Below are 16,373 nucleotides of genomic sequence, written 5' to 3'. Positions count from 1 at the left end.
TCCCATTAGTGTTTGTGGATGTGAGTGGGTTTAGGCTGCCTCAGAGGCTAATTACACTTTACACACATTGCATTTTCATTTATAATGTAATGTTTATTTAGTTTAATAAGTACGTATATCAAATACGATTCCTTATTTCAGTCCTAGAGTTGCTAATAAAATTATCAATATGACTAAGTACAATTGCCATATTACAGCAGCTGCAGTTTTTCTTAAAAGTATAAATATCACAATTTGCTATTATAAATGAAGGATTGTTGTGTTACCGCAACATTCTATCCTACAATTAATGTTCTCCAGACATAAGGGAGCATGTTTGTTTGCTACAGAACCCCAAAACACCACCATTCACAATAAAATCATTACTCAGTACAGTCAAAATGTCCCTCAGAACAATCACATTATCTTTTGGCCTTTCATTCAACTCTACTTGGGATTATTTACTTTTGTCATCTGGAAATACTTACCTGTGTGTCATTATTTGAGCTGAACTTTCCATCAATTTAAGGATTTTAGACTGAGTCCCATTGTTGAGTAATTTCGCGTGTTGTTTCTGTTTCAGCTGGAGTGTTCAGAGGAACTTGGTGACTTGGTGAAAGCAGTGGATCCCACCTTGGCTCTTAGTGTTTACCTGAGGGCCAACGTCCCCAACAAGGTCATCCAGTGCTTTGCAGAGACCGGTCAGTTTCCCAAGATTGTCCTGTATGCCAAGAAGGTACGTCTGCACAGCTAGGAAAGTAGTTTATTCCTATAACATGACATATAAATACATTTTCCAGCTTAAACCAACTCTCATTCTTGATTCAAGGTTTGTTAAAGTTTGCACACACACTGTTAGAAATGTTTTCTACTAAAAAGAAGTGTTTCTGTAGAGTAAAATGTATATTAGAGCTCTTACCATTCTGCTTCCAGGTGGGATATACTCCAGACTGGATCTTTCTGCTGCGGAATGTAATGAGGATAAATCCCGAACAAGGCCTGCAGTTTGCCCAGATGCTCGTCCAGGATGAAGAGCCGCTGGCTGACATCACACAGGTCAGAGATCTATCTAGAGGACATGACCTTTATTAAAACACAATCAGTTACATACAAATTAAGATTGGCTGTGGATATTTATGGATATCCAGATTCCCAGTTGCACAGGGCAGATTGGGTTGTAATACCAGGAAGTTCAGGATTAGATCAGACCTGTCTGGAATGAACAAGTTGACTCTGCATTTTACTTGAGGTTGGGCAATATATTTGACAGAAGATGCTGTAAGATGCCAGCATCTGTGAACTTAAGCTTTCCTGCAGTTTAAAGGAAAAGCACTTCTTCCTTTGCCACTGCAGACCCTCTGCACTGCAAAAGCCAAGTGCTGATGCTGCACTCTGCATTACTTAAAGTGCTGTTCTAGCAGGTAACAGGAATAAAAACACATTGCATCAAGTTCTTTCTTCGATCTCTGGAATGTGTTGTTAACTTAACTTTGTGTTTACTGTAGCTGTCCTTCAGGCAGCTTCAAATGAATGTGGCCCTGTTGTATCTATTGGTGTGAACAGAGTAGCACTTTAGGCGACTGAAGGAAGAGACATGTTTTATGGTACAAAAAAGCGTAATACAATAATGGATGAGAGATTTAAGTTATTAAACAAGGACACGTAGGTTTTGTTACAGTAAAATGCAACAGAGGCAGTGTAGCTCAGACACCGACAAGCAAAAATACAACAATAACAACATGTATACAGGGATTTATGTTTATGTTTACGCATTTGGCAGACGCTTTTTTCCAAAGCGACTTACAGGGGAAAACCAATTAAATCACTCAATCAATCAAATTTTATTTATATAGCGCCAGATCACAAAAAAGTTATCTCTTGACATTTTATATATAGAGTTGGTCAAAACCAGACTCTAAGTCAATTCTACAGAAACCCAACAGAATCCTTTAGTAGGTCTTTATCCAGTGAAAGGGTTAACAGTTAACTGTTACTCTGTTTCAAATTCTCTCCTGTGTTTCAGATTGTGGATGTGTTCATGGAGTACAACCTGATCCAGCAGTGCACCTCCTTCCTCCTGGATGCTCTGAAGAACAACAGACCCTCAGAGGGACCCCTGCAGACCCGCCTGCTGGAGATGAACCTCATGCATGCACCACAGGTACGCCTTCACATGCACAACACCAATAACCCACAGTGTGTTGCTTTTACACATCGATTAAAGTCTGATGTTATTGTTGCAGGTTGCAGATGCTATCCTGGGCAACCAGATGTTTACCAACTACGACCGCGCCCACATCGCCCAGCTATGTGAGAAAGCCGGATTGCTGCAGCGTGCACTGGAGCACTACACCGACCTCTATGACATCAAGCGTGCTGTGGTTCACACACACCTTCTCAACCCAGAGGTAGGCCTCCAGGAGCAGACCTGTGTCCAAGTGGGAGATTTTGTTAGAATATGCCCCCTGCATTATACATCAGGAGGAGATTCCGTCTCTGGTTCATCTGTATTGGTGGTTTGCTGTCTTCAAGGTTCAAGGTTACTTTATTTGTATCCGTGGGTAGATTTGTTTTGCAGTCGAGGTGATTGCTTTGGTATTACAACAAGACATACATTGAACATGTAAGACAGGCACTTGATCGAGTTTACAGACAGAACAAAAAGACAGGACAAAAAGTGCTCAGTGTTCCACCATTCATTAGTATAGCAGCATGGATAAGTAAAAAGAATAAAATAAATAAATAAGATCAAATAAATAAAAACAAGATGCAATAAAACACAATAAAAACCAGAAAAAGATGAAAACAGTCTGTGATAAAAACCAGGTTGAGAACATAAAATTTAAGAACTTGAAGTCACAATAATAATAAATAGAGCAAAGAAATAGAATAAATAACTAAAATAAGTTAATAAAGTGCAATGTCACTATTTCTTATTGAGCTCAGTGATGGCGACAGGAACAAAGCTGTCATTTGGCTTCAGTTTTCATTGCTGTTTGGAGTTTTGTGTTTTTTGACTGATTCAGGGTACCACTTGCTGAAACTACTCATCTCTGCTGCTGTTAGTGGAAACCAAGTTAATGTCAGTAATATATGCCACTTTTTAATTGTGTAAGGACCAAGGGGATTACCCGTCCTCAAATTATGAGATTATTGCGTAGATTTTTGACTCGTGACCTGTTGACTGTATTATTATTTGTTATTATTCGTTATTAATATTCTATATCTGATGACTAGATTAAATGGTTAGACTAGACCTTCTACTCAGTCTTTGTTGTACTTAACTCTGACTCAGACTAACAGTTCATCTACCACCTCCTGCAGTGGCTGGTGAACTTCTTTGGCTCGCTGTCAGTGGAGGATTCTCTGGAGTGCCTCAGGGCCATGTTGTCGGCCAACATCCGCCAGAACCTGCAGATCTGCGTTCAGGTGGCATCCAAGTACCACGAGCAGCTCACCACACAGGCGCTTACAGAGCTGTTTGAGTCATTCAAGAGCTTTGAAGGTGAGTTCTCAAACCTGTACTGATTCACAAAATCTTAATTTATTATATTTATTTAAGTTAAAGTGAAAAGAAATGGTAGAAGATCTAAATAAAATCAATACAAAACATGAAGATGGCAGAAATGTTTATGATGGGATTGGTCACCCGGTCTGGTATGTGGTGACTACTGGTTTTGTTTTTTCTCCTCAGTTGTCTCTTACTAAGCTTTAAGCACAATAATAACAGATTCCCTTTTTAGTTGTGGATTTAAGTTGTGGACTTTTATAGACAATGGTGGTGAGTTTGCTTCAAAGACCCAGTTCACTCAGAGGAAAGACACATTGAACAGTAGCCAACACAAACATTAAACATTATGCTTAGAGTAATGGGACTTATGAATCATCTCTGTTCCCAGACTACACGTTAAAGTGGCATTTTACTTGTCTTAATTTTCAGTTATGCAGCCAGTTAGACAAGTAGGCCAGGGCAGAGGCAGGACAACCAATTGATTGTGCCTCTTCTATTACTGGTCTAATGCAGCATAAAGGTTAAGTAAGCGATCAGGAGAAGATAAATTGTGCAGTCATGGAGCTGGGTCAGTCTTAACTGTGAATTTGGAAAACTTTTAATGCCCATTATGTTTTTCAGGATGTATTTCTAAATCTGTAATATAGTCATTAGATTGGCTGAGCTGCAGACGGGCCTGTTTTTTCTCACTTTCTGGCTGTGTTTCTCAGGTCTGTTCTACTTCCTTGGCTCCATTGTGAACTTCAGTCAGGATCCAGAAGTTCACTTCAAATACATTCAGGCTGCCTGTAAGACGGGTCAGATCAAAGAGGTGGAGAGGATCTGCAGAGAAAGCAACTGCTACGACCCCGAACGCGTCAAGAACTTCCTCAAGGTAAAGCTGCAGAGGCTGGAGTGAACGGAGAAGGTCAAACCCATGTTGAACAGCTCGTCTCCTCATGTCTGTTCATAGATCTGTCCATGATTAGTTCCACTAGTGTTGTTGTTTCACTACATTATTAATATCTGAACCATGAAGGGATATTTTTAGATTTACATCTAGGTCAGAAACAAAACTTCTGAGTTTCACCATTATTGTTAACCTCTTTTTGTTTATAACATTTTGAATCAAAGTCCTTGAAATGCTCGTAAAAGAACAGATTCACATTTTGACCCATTTTTCTTAAATTTGCCAACAGATTACCGGCAGTTTGTTTTGTATTGGTTAAAATGTTCATAATAACCCCCTGATGGCAGTCAATTATGTTTTGTGCTTTTCCTTGTTGTCTTTGGAATGGCAGGACATGTATCAGGTAAATCTATCTCCCCTCAGTGCAGGTTCTCCCCGACCCTTCACCCCTACCCTTTAACTTAAGGCGCAGGATTGAAACTGGGATTTGTATGGAGGTGTATAAGCTTATACGCCATAAGCCATACACCTGTTGGGGTGCAGCTTACAGCACCTTAGGCGTAGGATGTTTGTGTGTGGTTAGTGTTGGTGGTGAATGTGAAGTGTGGGCCTGTTAGCAGTCGTCCTGTTTCCCATATTTGAGCAGTGGTAGACATTGTGTTAGTGCAGGGCTGTCAAACTCATTTTAGTTCAGTTCCACATTCAGTTAAATTTGATCTGCAGTGGACCGAACAAGTAAAATAATAACATAGTAATATATAAATAATGACAACTCCAAACTTTTCTCTGTTTTAGAGTGAAAAAAGTAAGTTTACATCTACAAACTATCCTTTCAAAAGATGTGAATAACATGAACAAACTGAAAAAATAAGTGTCATTTTAACAATATTCTGCCTCGGTTTCTCATTTACACATGTACATTAGAACTTACAGATCACAGTGGATCTACAAACACACAAAACATTTAATAACAGGCAGAATATTGATAAAATTGTACTTACTTCTCTTAAGACATTTTAGGTTGTTCATATTTGTTCAGGTTAATCACATTTTTTGCAAAATTATACTTCGTTTTTGTGTAAATAGATAAAAATATTTATATTTACAAAGAGAAAAATTTGGAGTTGTCATTATTTATATGTTATTATGATACTATTTTACTAAATCCTGCCCACTTGAGATTGAATTAGTCTGAATGTGGAAATTCATCCCAAGGGCCGGATTGGACCCTTTGGTGGGCCAGATTTGGCCCCCGGGCCGCATGTTTGACACCTGTGTGTTAGTGTGTAGTTCAATAAGAGCCTGAAAGAGTTAGTGCATCATGTTCTCGGATACAACATGACAAGTGCACAATCCCAGTTTGTAATCCTGTGTGAGTGTGGATGGCATTAGTGTATCTGCACACGTGTGCATTGTGGTACAGAGGACTAGCAGTCAGTGCTACACAGACTGATTAGTCAAGAAGTTAATTAAGAAGAATGGTATGGTGTTCATGTTGTGCTCTGTGAAATGCAGTACTATCTAAACCAGGGGTCACCAACCCTGGTTCTCGAGATCTACGATCCTGCATGTTTTAGATGTTTCCCTCTTCCAGTCCACCTGACGGTCGTTATCAGGCTTCTGCAGAGCTTGATGATAGGCTTATCGTTTGAATCAGGTGTCTTTTGAAGAGGGATACATCTAAAACATGCAGGATAGTAGATCTCAAGGACCAGGGTTGGTGACCCCTGATCTAAACCACCCTCTAGCTTCTTTTAAAATCAGTTTGTTTATGATAAACCTTTCAGATTTTTCCCTTCAATATTGACTTGAGCAGGATTGATGTTGCTGGAAATTTTATCTTCAGTTGAATTTTCAGTGTGAAATGTCTTTTTACCACACAACACACCATCTGATGCTGTTACGCCTTGGTGTATCATTCCCAAATAAAGCCTGTTCCTTTCTAAAGAGTTTTTTTATAAATGCAGTGGTAGAGGATAATAGTCTTGTATCAGGTTTGTAGATGTTCTGTGACCTTTGTAGAGGTGATGGTGTTGGTTTTGATATCTTCCTGATTGTCGCCTCTTCCTTCTTTATATGTGATGGACAGGAGGCCAAACTGACCGACCAGCTGCCACTGATCATCGTCTGTGACCGTTTTGACTTTGTCCATGACTTGGTTCTGTACCTGTACCGCAACAACCTGCAGAAGTACATTGAGATCTATGTGCAGAAGGTAAGGTCTTTACATCAGTGTGTTAAAGAGAAAAGTTACTGATGAGAATTTGTCAGTGAGTGAACTGGATTAATTTGTTTCTCTTAGGTCAATCCCAGCCGTCTGCCCGTTGTGGTCGGAGGTCTGTTGGACGTGGACTGTTCAGAGGACGTCATCAAGAGTCTGATCCTGGTCGTCAGGGGACAGTTTTCAACTGATGAACTGGTGGCTGAAGTGGAAAAGAGGAATAGGTGCTGCACTCGTCCAGTTACATGTTTTTAAATCACTGTTGCTCTTTGACATTTGGCTGAGTTTTACAAGAAGACATTACTTTTACAATTCTAGTATTAATTAATATGTAAAGTACTTTGACATCTGACAAATTTATGTGGAGTGATGACAGATCAAAATCACCGTTAAGTTGTGATTACTTAATTTTATTTAGCCTTTTTGTGTTTTTTTGTTTTGTTTTATTTAGTTTTAACAAGTGCCTTTTTTCTTTCAGTTTTATTTTTAATGGACTAGTTTAATTTTATTTTTTATGTATTCTCAGGTTTTATGAGTAATGCCTTGATTTACAGAAGCTGAAATTATTGCCAAAATTATTGTAGTAAACAAAACTGTACTTTCACTGCCAGTTTCCTGAACTGTATTAACCCTGTACCTGTTGGTTCGGCCTCGTTGTCTCTCAGACTGAAGCTGTTGCTGCCGTGGCTGGAGTCTCGTATCCACGAAGGCTGTGAGGAGCCCGCTACCCACAATGCTCTGGCCAAGATCTACATCGACAGCAACAACAACCCTGAGCGTTTCCTGCGTGAGAACCCGTACTATGACAGCCGTGTGGTTGGAAAGTACTGTGAGAAGAGGGACCCCCACTTGGCTTGTGTGGCCTATGAGAGGGGCCAGTGTGACCAGGAGTTGATCAATGTGAGGATGAAGTGCTGTATTTAATTTCTATTAAACTGTCCTGCCTTATACGGTTCAAAGCATTTAATGTGCTGTGATTGTTGTCCTACAACAGGTCTGCAATGAGAACTCCCTGTTTAAAAGCTTGTCCCGATACCTGGTCCGTCGCAAAGACCCTGACCTGTGGGCCAGCGTCCTGCTGGAGAGCAACCCCTTCAGACGACCTCTTATTGATCAGGTGAAGTATTTACAAGTCGTTTTTCTTATCAGGGTTCTCCACAGGTCCCTATAGAGCACACGTGTCAAACACAAGGCCTGGGGGCCAAATCCGGCCCGCCAAAGGGTCCAGTCTGGCCCGTAGGATGAAATACACCAAATATTAACAATCAATGGTGTAAAAATCATTTTAATTCAGGTTCCACATACAGAACAGTTAGATTTGAATTGGGTCAGACCAGTAAAATATTATCATAAGAACCTATAAATAATGAAAACTGCAGATTTTATCTTTGTTTTAGTGTAAAAAAGTAAAATTATATGAAAATGTTTATATCAACAAACTATCCTTTTACAAAACATGTGAATAACCTGAACAAATATGAACAACCTGAAACGCTGTAAGAGAAGTACATGCAATTTTACCAATATTCTGCCTGTTACTAAATATTCTGTGTGTTTGTAATTGTAATGTGAGTTGTAATGCACACGTGTAAATGATAAACTGAGGCAGAATATTGTTAAAATTGCACTTGTTTTTCTTAAGACATTTCAGGTGGTTCATGTTATTCAGATTTTTAAGGAAATGGTGTAGATGTAAACATTTTCATAAAGTAATTAGACTTTTTTCACTGTTATTATTTTACTGGTCCGGCCCACTGGAGATCATATTGAGCTGAATGTGGCCCTTGAACTAAAATGAGTTCGACACCCCTGCTATAGAGTCTTTCATTTCTTCACAATGTCTTGATTGAGGTTAACATAACTTATACCCATTAATGTGTTCTTAATGTGTGTATTTGTCAAAGTGTAAGACAAGAGTAAAACCATCATTGAAGAAGTTGAAGGAGCATTGAGGCACTATTTCAGACTGTGCAGGCTGATCATCCACTGTGGGCTAATGTGGTGTCTCCTATTTTAATCTACATGGATAAGTGCGAGTTTAGTTAAATATGGCATGAAAACAGAACATAAACTGCTTTCATTATCTTCTCAAGCATCTTAAATTTAACCTGGAATCTGCTAAATCCCTGTCTTCTGAATGTTTGTTGTTTCATCTGTGCTTTTAGGTGGTACAGACGGCGCTGTCTGAAACCCAGGACCCAGAGGAGGTCTCGGTCACAGTTAAGGCCTTCATGACCGCTGATTTACCCAATGAGCTTATTGAACTGCTGGAGAAGATTGTCTTGGACAACTCAGTCTTCAGTGAGCACAGGTGTGTCCAGCTGTAAAACACGATGAACTGCTGTTTTACAGAACACTGTACATGGACTTAAAATGTGCTAAGCTCTTTGGGGTTTCCATCACACAGAAATCTGCAGAACCTGCTGATCCTGACGGCGATCAAGGCGGACCGTACCCGTGTGATGGAGTACATCAGCAGGCTGGACAACTACGACGCCCCTGACATCGCGAACATCGCCATCAGCAATGAGCTGTTTGAGGAAGCCTTTGCCATCTTCAAAAAGTTTGACGTCAACACCTCTGCTGTCCAGGTCAGTCACTAGTGTTTCTAGTAGTAAGCCTCTTACTCTTTTGGTGTACTGCTCCGTACTATAATGTATCGGTTTGTTGATCATTCATGTTTCTCCCTCAGGTGCTGATCGAGCATATTGGTAACTTGGACCGGGCCTATGAGTTTGCAGAACGCTGCAATGAGCCGGCCGTTTGGAGCCAGCTGGCAAAGGCTCAGCTGCAGAAGGAGCTGGTGAAGGAGGCTATCGACTCCTACATCAAGGCTGATGACCCCTCTGCGTACATGGAGGTGGTACAGGCTGCAGATAAGAGCGGTAAGGAAGTGGTTGAGCTCAAGTAATAAAATGTGATCAGCAGAGGTTTAGGATGGGTTTTATTTAGGCACTTAGTGTGGTTTTTTTCCCACAACAAATGAAAGTGCAGAGGGGTCAGGGTACAAGTAGGGTTTGTTTGGCTTAAACCTATGATTTTACAACAGACCTTTTCCCCATATCTGCTCTTAAAACACCTCATCCATACTGCGCTGTCAAGAGAACAAACCAATAGGCAGTGCTGAACTCTGACCTTAAAGCCATGTTGGTGGGTTACACATGATGATGTCAGACAGAGGAGATAACTGTCCAGTTCAAAACTCGGTCCATGTGGCAACACAACAATTTTCACAACTTAGAGGACGTTTTCCAAAGGGTCATTTATTTGTGGGTATAAAACACTACAGTAGTAAGAAGTTACACTTACAGTAGTTACCTTGAGAATGCCTCACCCTACTTCATAACCCATGCAACTTGTTTTTAATTTTACCTTGTACAAAAACTTTATTAACTGTATATATCCTTATATGTTGTATATATTTCTTTTATCTGTAGTATAGAGTTAGCTTTTTGGATATTTGAGTATTTCTTTGTAGCTTTTGTATATTGCCAATATTCAGTATAATTTTGTGTGATATTTTTATGGTCTTTTTGCACTTTAAGTGTTTTTGCTGCTAAAGAAGAAATAGAGCTACTAAACTGATTTTCATATTTATTGTAACAGTGATATTAAAGTTCGATTCGATTCTAACCATGAATGTGTGCACTAGTCACTGTGACCAGAGGGTCTTAGCGATTTGCCGGAGTGACTGTAACTTTACTGTGAAGTTGTTTACAGGTAGTGGCAGCCACTAGTTTTTATGGAATAAGTACTTTCATGAAGCAGTCGAGTTGGTGTTTGGTATTTACCCGTAAAGAATTAATGCAAAAGTTTGAAGCTATCCATGTGTTTGCATTGTAGGAAACTGGGAGGACTTGGTCAAATTCCTTCAGATGGCTCGTAAGAAGGCACGTGAATCCTACGTGGAGACGGAGCTCATCTTTGCTTTGGCCAAAACCAATCGCCTGGCTGAACTGGAAGAATTTATCAACGGACCCAACAATGCTCACATCCAACAGGTTGGCTTTACTTTCTTTCTCAGAAATGTTTACCCCTGAGCTCTCAGGTTGGAAGTAGATTGCTTTATCTTTACGTTATTTTCACAGGTCGGCGACCGCTGCTACGATGAGAAAATGTACGAGGCTGCGAAGCTGCTCTACAATAATGTCTCCAACTTTGGTCGTTTGGCTTCAACTCTGGTGCACCTCGGAGAGTACCAGGCTGCTGTGGACGGCGCCCGCAAGGCCAACAGCACCCGCACCTGGAAGGAGGTGTGCTTCGCCTGCGTTGACGGAAAGGAGTTCAGACTGGCCCAGATGTGCGGACTCCACATCGTGGTTCACGCCGATGAGTTGGAGGAGCTGATCAACTACTATCAGGTAACACAGACATGAAGAGGGAAACCGAAGTCAAAGGAAAATCTACTTCCAAACCATTTTACATCCTTAGTTTATGTTTGTGTCATCAGTATATTTCAGGTTAACCTCCTGAGAGCAAGGAAAGTAAAAGTTTTGGCTTTTTTTTTACATGAAATAATTGCCTTAATGCACCCTGAATAAGTCTATCAATAAATTGTACAAAATATGGGAGCCTCTCTTACACTGCATGAATATGTCGCCTGGCCTGGAACTTTAAAAACATTTTAGGTGTTTATATCGTTATTGACCTGTTTTGTTTATGTATTTATTTATTTTCTTTCCTCCTTTAACGGTACCAGAATGCACTGTCTTGACTGTCTTTATGCGTGTCTTGTTTGTATTGCTCTTTTTTTTTTTTCCCTTGGGTTCTGTCTGTTTATCATGTCCAGTGCCAATCTTTGTATTATGAATACATTGCTTGAAATTATAAATGTTAAACTTGTGAAATGGAAAGTTCTATAAATGTTGAAAAGTTCTATAAATCAAGTTAAAAAAATAAATAAAATAATAAAATAATAATTGCCTTGATTGGAAACGGCATGATGCAGCTGTTTTTTTAAGATACATTTTTTATTTTTGTATGGAATGTCCTTTGCAGCGGACATCATTTGTTATTTTATTTAAGTAAAGCTATGAAACTCTTGTCCCCTACTGAGGACAAAAATGCATTGCTGGATCTCAGGAGGTTCATTATAAAATACACAGTTTTAAAGCAGCTTTGACAGTTTTCATGCATCCGCAGACTCATTAACCCTGTATCGTCTGTGTTCTGTCAGGACCGCGGATACTTTGAGGAGCTCATCACCATGCTGGAGGCCGCCCTGGGTTTGGAACGTGCTCACATGGGGATGTTCACAGAACTCGCCATCCTTTACTCAAAGTTTAAGCCTCAGAAGATGAGGGAGCATCTGGAGCTGTTCTGGTCCAGAGTGAACATCCCCAAAGTCCTGAGAGCAGCAGAGCAGGCTCATCTGTGGGCCGAGCTGGTGTTCCTCTACGACAAGTACGAAGAGTTCGACAACGCCATCATCACCATGATGAATCACCCGACAGACGCCTGGAAGGAGGGACAGTTCAAAGACATTATCACCAAGGTTGGGAACTTAACTCACTACACTTTACTCTGTCACTTCTAGCACCTTAGATAATCCAGAACCTCAGTCCCAAGAGCTACAAGGTTCCCTCAGACTGTTGGTAGTGTATTTCTGAGGTCGAGGCAACTCATGCTGCCTTCAGGTGCTATCAGGAAGATGAGCCTTTCCACTTGTGAATTCAAAATTACAAGTGCGTTGTGTTCAAGTGCTTTTGTTGTTGTGGCAAAATGAAAAATGGCTGACATAATTTATCACACTAGAAAAAATCAAAGTCTTACCAAGTGTATTTTTCTCATTTCTAGTCCAAATATCTCATCACACTTAAAATAAGACAGAATCACCTAAAGAGTAACTTTTCAGTGAGATATAAGAACGGATTTTTAGACAATAGATCTGGAAAATCTGATTTCAAGAAATCTTACCAAGATAATTATCACTTGTTCCATTGGCAGATTTTTTTGCTTAATTCAAGACTGTTTTGCTCAATTCAAGCAAAAAATCTGCCAATGGAATAAGTGAAAATAATCTTGGTAAGACTTCTTGAAATAAGATTTTCAAGATCTATTGTCTAAAAATAAGTTCTTATATCTCACTGAAAAGTTACTCTTTAGGTGATTACTGTACTTTCCGGACTATAAGCTGCACCCTCCCCGTCTCCAGTGTCTCACCATCAATTCATCGATGCCAATCTTAAGTACAGCAGCTCTATTTCTTTCTTCATCAGCTGGATTAATCGTTAGCCCAGAAAACTTAAATTAGCCACATCATTTTAGAGCCGGAGGTTCACAGTGTGTGGAAAAAAGTAGCAGCTTATAGACTGGAAAGTATGGTATGTCTTATTTTAAGTGTGATGAAATATTTGGATTAGAAATGAGAAAATACACTTGGTAAGATTGAGATTTTTTCCAGTGCATGACCTGCTAGTTGGGTAAAACAGTTTTGGATGTGTTTATTCATCTGATATAGCTTTTTTTTTTCTTTTTCCTTTTTTACTATAAATGTGTAAAATCATCAGCGAACAGCAGCAGAACATTAATAAAAGCATTGTTTATCATTTGCAATGAATCCCTTGTTACTCCCTGCCATGTTGAAAAGTTCAAAGGTTCTTTTCGTCTCAGCAGCTCTTGGATCAAATTTTTTCCCAGTTCTCCAGTGAAAAATACAGCGTGATGGGGCGTTCATGTGCAATTTTCGAGTTCGTAACTAGCTTTTACCATAATTCCCATAGCCTGTGAAGGCAGCATTAATCCACAGATGCCTGAAAAAGTTACAGCAGCTTTTAATCTTCACTTCTGTGTGTTGGTATGAATTAAAGCTCAGTGAGGCCTGAGGAGAATTTGAAATATTCTGCACTTCAAATCCCATCGTGAAAATTCAGGAAGTGTTAAATTCACAGCAGGGGTTTTCTTGGGAGTAAAATAGTCCCTTGATTTAAACTCTAGTCTCTGCACCGGGAACATTCATTACTCCTGTAAAAGGCGACTGTATCATATCAGAGTAAAAACACTTCAGTGCAGTTGAAGATGAAGGTTTTTGAAACCACCATGTGTTGTTATTGTCTCTTGTATGTTAATCAGTGTTTTCCATCTCTGTCCCTCTGTGTAGGTGGCGAATGTGGAGCTGTACTACAAAGCCATCCAGTTCTACTTGGAGTTCAAGCCTTTGTTACTGAATGATTTGCTCATAGTGCTTTCCCCCAGACTGGACCACTCCCGCGCTGTCAACTTCTTCAGCAAGGTACGCTTTCATCCCACTTGGATAAAAGAGGAGTGCGACTATGTTGTGTTTGTTAGAATAGAGATAAATGTTCAAATATGTGTCCACAGGTCAAACAGCTGCCTCTGGTTAAACCCTACCTGCGATCAGTTCAAAACCACAACAATAAATCAGTTAATGAAGCACTTAACAACCTCTTCATCACAGAGGAGGACTACCAGGTCAGACGGACGCAGCATTTCTTAAATCTTTACTTTCTGAAGTTTCACTCTTCTTTTATTTAACATTCTCTCTGTTGGATTGACTTCAGGCACTGAGGACATCGATAGACGCCTATGACAACTTCGACAACATCTCACTGGCTCAGCGCTTGGAGAAACACGAGCTGATCGAGTTCAGGAGAATCGCTGCCTACCTCTTTAAGGGCAACAACCGCTGGAAACAGAGCGTGGAGCTGTGCAAGAAGGACAAGCTCTACAAGGTTCGTCTTCTGCACATTCACTGGTTACGGCTGACCCGTGAGCCGAACATGATGATGGACACTGGACCGCAAGTAACAGATAAACTAGGGTTTATTTTAATAATAGGAAAACTAGTTAAATCACAACGAAAATCGAACGGCTCGGTATAAGCATCCAAGTATTCTGCTGAGGCTGGTGGCTTGTAGAGCTGGAACAGAGACAGAGCGAGTAAAACAAAGGGCCCGCTTATGTAGGCCCTGCCGTCAAGCTGGCACAGGTGGACCAGCAGGAACCCAACAGGAAGCTTCCAAAATAAAGCTGGATGTATATGGAAGTAAATCTGTCTCATCAGATTTTAAAGTATAAAAGCCATTGAATTTCTAGCACTGAATTTTTTTCTTGCACTGAAATTAAGTATCTGAATTTTTTGTCTCAATTTAACTATGTTCATAAATTTAGAATAAAAAAAAAAAATTCAGATACTAAAAATTCACAAGCAAAAAATTCAGATGCAAAAAATTCAGACACACAAAATTCTGATCACACATCCGGGACAACAAGGACAAGCAGTCGATTCTATCTCAAGTTGAACCGACAGCCGGCCAATCGAGTTATGTTAGGTTGGTCAAGTGACACCGATGCAGAAGACGGTCAGTGCGAATGCGTGATCAGAATTTTTTGCATCTGAATTTTTTTATTCTAAATTTATGAATATAGTTGAATTCAGAGACAAAAAACTCAGATACTTAATTTCAGTGCAAAAAAATTCTGTGCTAGAAATTCAATGGCTTTTATAATTCAAAATCTGATGAGACAGATTTACTTCCATAATGTAACACACACTTGACTTTTTCATGATGAAGTAGAGACTAAAAATTCAGTTCAGTTTATTTCGAATATGCAACAAAACAAACAAAATAATCCGACCTTAGTACCTAGAAATAAAACAGATTTCAAGAAAACATGAAAACTTATACATGTAGATGAAACAACATGTAATGACTTAATTCGTATATTTGAAAAGCAGTGGGAGGAAATGTACTGTATTTAATCCCACCCCTTGTCCATACAACAGCCGATTATTTAGCTTTCTATCAGTATAAGGCTGCAATGAAAATCCAGTCCCTCGGATCTTTTTGTAAATTGTCAACCCCAATTTTCATTTTCACAAAATATACACGCATACATACATACCTATACTGACAAACAAAAAAAGCAATAAATATATGCATACATCCTTGAAGGCAACACAAAATGAATGAACAAAATAACTAACCAATTAAAGCGGTTCGTTTTTGGGTTGTGATCCATGTTCCAACACAGTAAATAGATTTGACAGTGGACGTAGACATGTTGGATCTGTCATGGCTTCTTTTTGTTAATGTGGTCCTGGTTTGACTCTGCAGGACGCCATGCAGTACGCATCAGAGTCCAAGGACACGGAGCTGGCGGAGGAGCTGCTCTCCTGGTTCCTTCAGGAGAACAAGAAGGAGTGTTTCGCCGCCTGCCTCTTCACCTGCTACGACCTCCTGCGGCCTGACGTGGTGTTGGAAACCGCCTGGAGGCACAACATCATGGACTTTTCTATGCCATACTTCATTCAGGTCATGAGGGAGTACCTCAGCAAGGTGGGTCAGCGCCATCCTGTTCAGTGAAGTGATGAGTCACCAGTACAGGTCTGTCAAAAGACAATCATAATGATAGATTAGAGCCGGAAAGAGCTGATTGATCGGCTGATATCATCTCATCTCCAAAAATATTTTTAGTGAAGATGCATAATCCATGCATGAAAAGGATTAGTTTGACTTTAAGTAAAAACAGGAACATTGGAACTGAACTCTTAAGTCAAAGTAGTAAATACCAAAATGAATGTGAATGAGTGAACATCAAACTTAAAGCAATGTTGGAATGAAGCTCAAACCAACCATAAACACTTAGATGGGAGAGGTTTTCATCCTTTGAGGTGCAGATTACTTTCCCCTAAACTAAATTTTTCCAACATTAGCTACTATCTGTCCCAAAAGTGCAGTACTTTATGCATCTCTGTCACCGTCTCTGGCAGCATTTCATCATTTCCATCCAGAACCAGAGCTGTTAAACAG

At 39.8% G+C, this 16,373-nt stretch overlaps 1 protein-coding gene across 4 annotated transcripts in view; it reads left to right on the top strand.

The window, feature by feature from the left end:
* cltca (clathrin, heavy chain a (Hc)) overlaps window positions 1-16,373 on the top strand; it is a 41,039-nt gene that overhangs the window by 20,515 nt on the left and 4,151 nt on the right. For 2 of the 4 annotated variants that reach the window (XM_030153444.1, XM_030153443.1), the window contains 21 exons: window positions 563-715; window positions 913-1,035; window positions 2,003-2,140; window positions 2,223-2,387; window positions 3,304-3,484; window positions 4,201-4,364; window positions 4,771-4,782; window positions 6,469-6,594; window positions 6,682-6,824; window positions 7,266-7,500; window positions 7,595-7,717; window positions 8,766-8,911; window positions 9,008-9,191; window positions 9,293-9,485; window positions 10,444-10,601; window positions 10,689-10,961; window positions 11,777-12,094; window positions 13,700-13,831; window positions 13,921-14,031; window positions 14,121-14,291; window positions 15,678-15,899. In XM_030153444.1, coding sequence (XP_030009304.1) covers window positions 563-715; window positions 913-1,035; window positions 2,003-2,140; window positions 2,223-2,387; window positions 3,304-3,484; window positions 4,201-4,364; window positions 4,771-4,782; window positions 6,469-6,594; window positions 6,682-6,824; window positions 7,266-7,500; window positions 7,595-7,717; window positions 8,766-8,911; window positions 9,008-9,191; window positions 9,293-9,485; window positions 10,444-10,601; window positions 10,689-10,961; window positions 11,777-12,094; window positions 13,700-13,831; window positions 13,921-14,031; window positions 14,121-14,291; window positions 15,678-15,899 — 3,471 coding nt within the window. The remainder of the gene's footprint in view (window positions 1-562; window positions 716-912; window positions 1,036-2,002; window positions 2,141-2,222; window positions 2,388-3,303; window positions 3,485-4,200; window positions 4,365-4,770; window positions 4,783-6,468; window positions 6,595-6,681; window positions 6,825-7,265; window positions 7,501-7,594; window positions 7,718-8,765; window positions 8,912-9,007; window positions 9,192-9,292; window positions 9,486-10,443; window positions 10,602-10,688; window positions 10,962-11,776; window positions 12,095-13,699; window positions 13,832-13,920; window positions 14,032-14,120; window positions 14,292-15,677; window positions 15,900-16,373) is intronic. The other 2 variants (XM_030153446.1, XM_030153445.1) reach the window with 1 other exon arrangement.

This window comes from Sphaeramia orbicularis, chromosome 14, assembly GCF_902148855.1.
Source record: "Sphaeramia orbicularis chromosome 14, fSphaOr1.1, whole genome shotgun sequence".
NCBI lineage: Eukaryota > Metazoa > Chordata > Actinopteri > Kurtiformes > Apogonidae > Sphaeramia > Sphaeramia orbicularis.
This window is presented reverse-complemented; position numbering and strand designations above follow the sequence as displayed.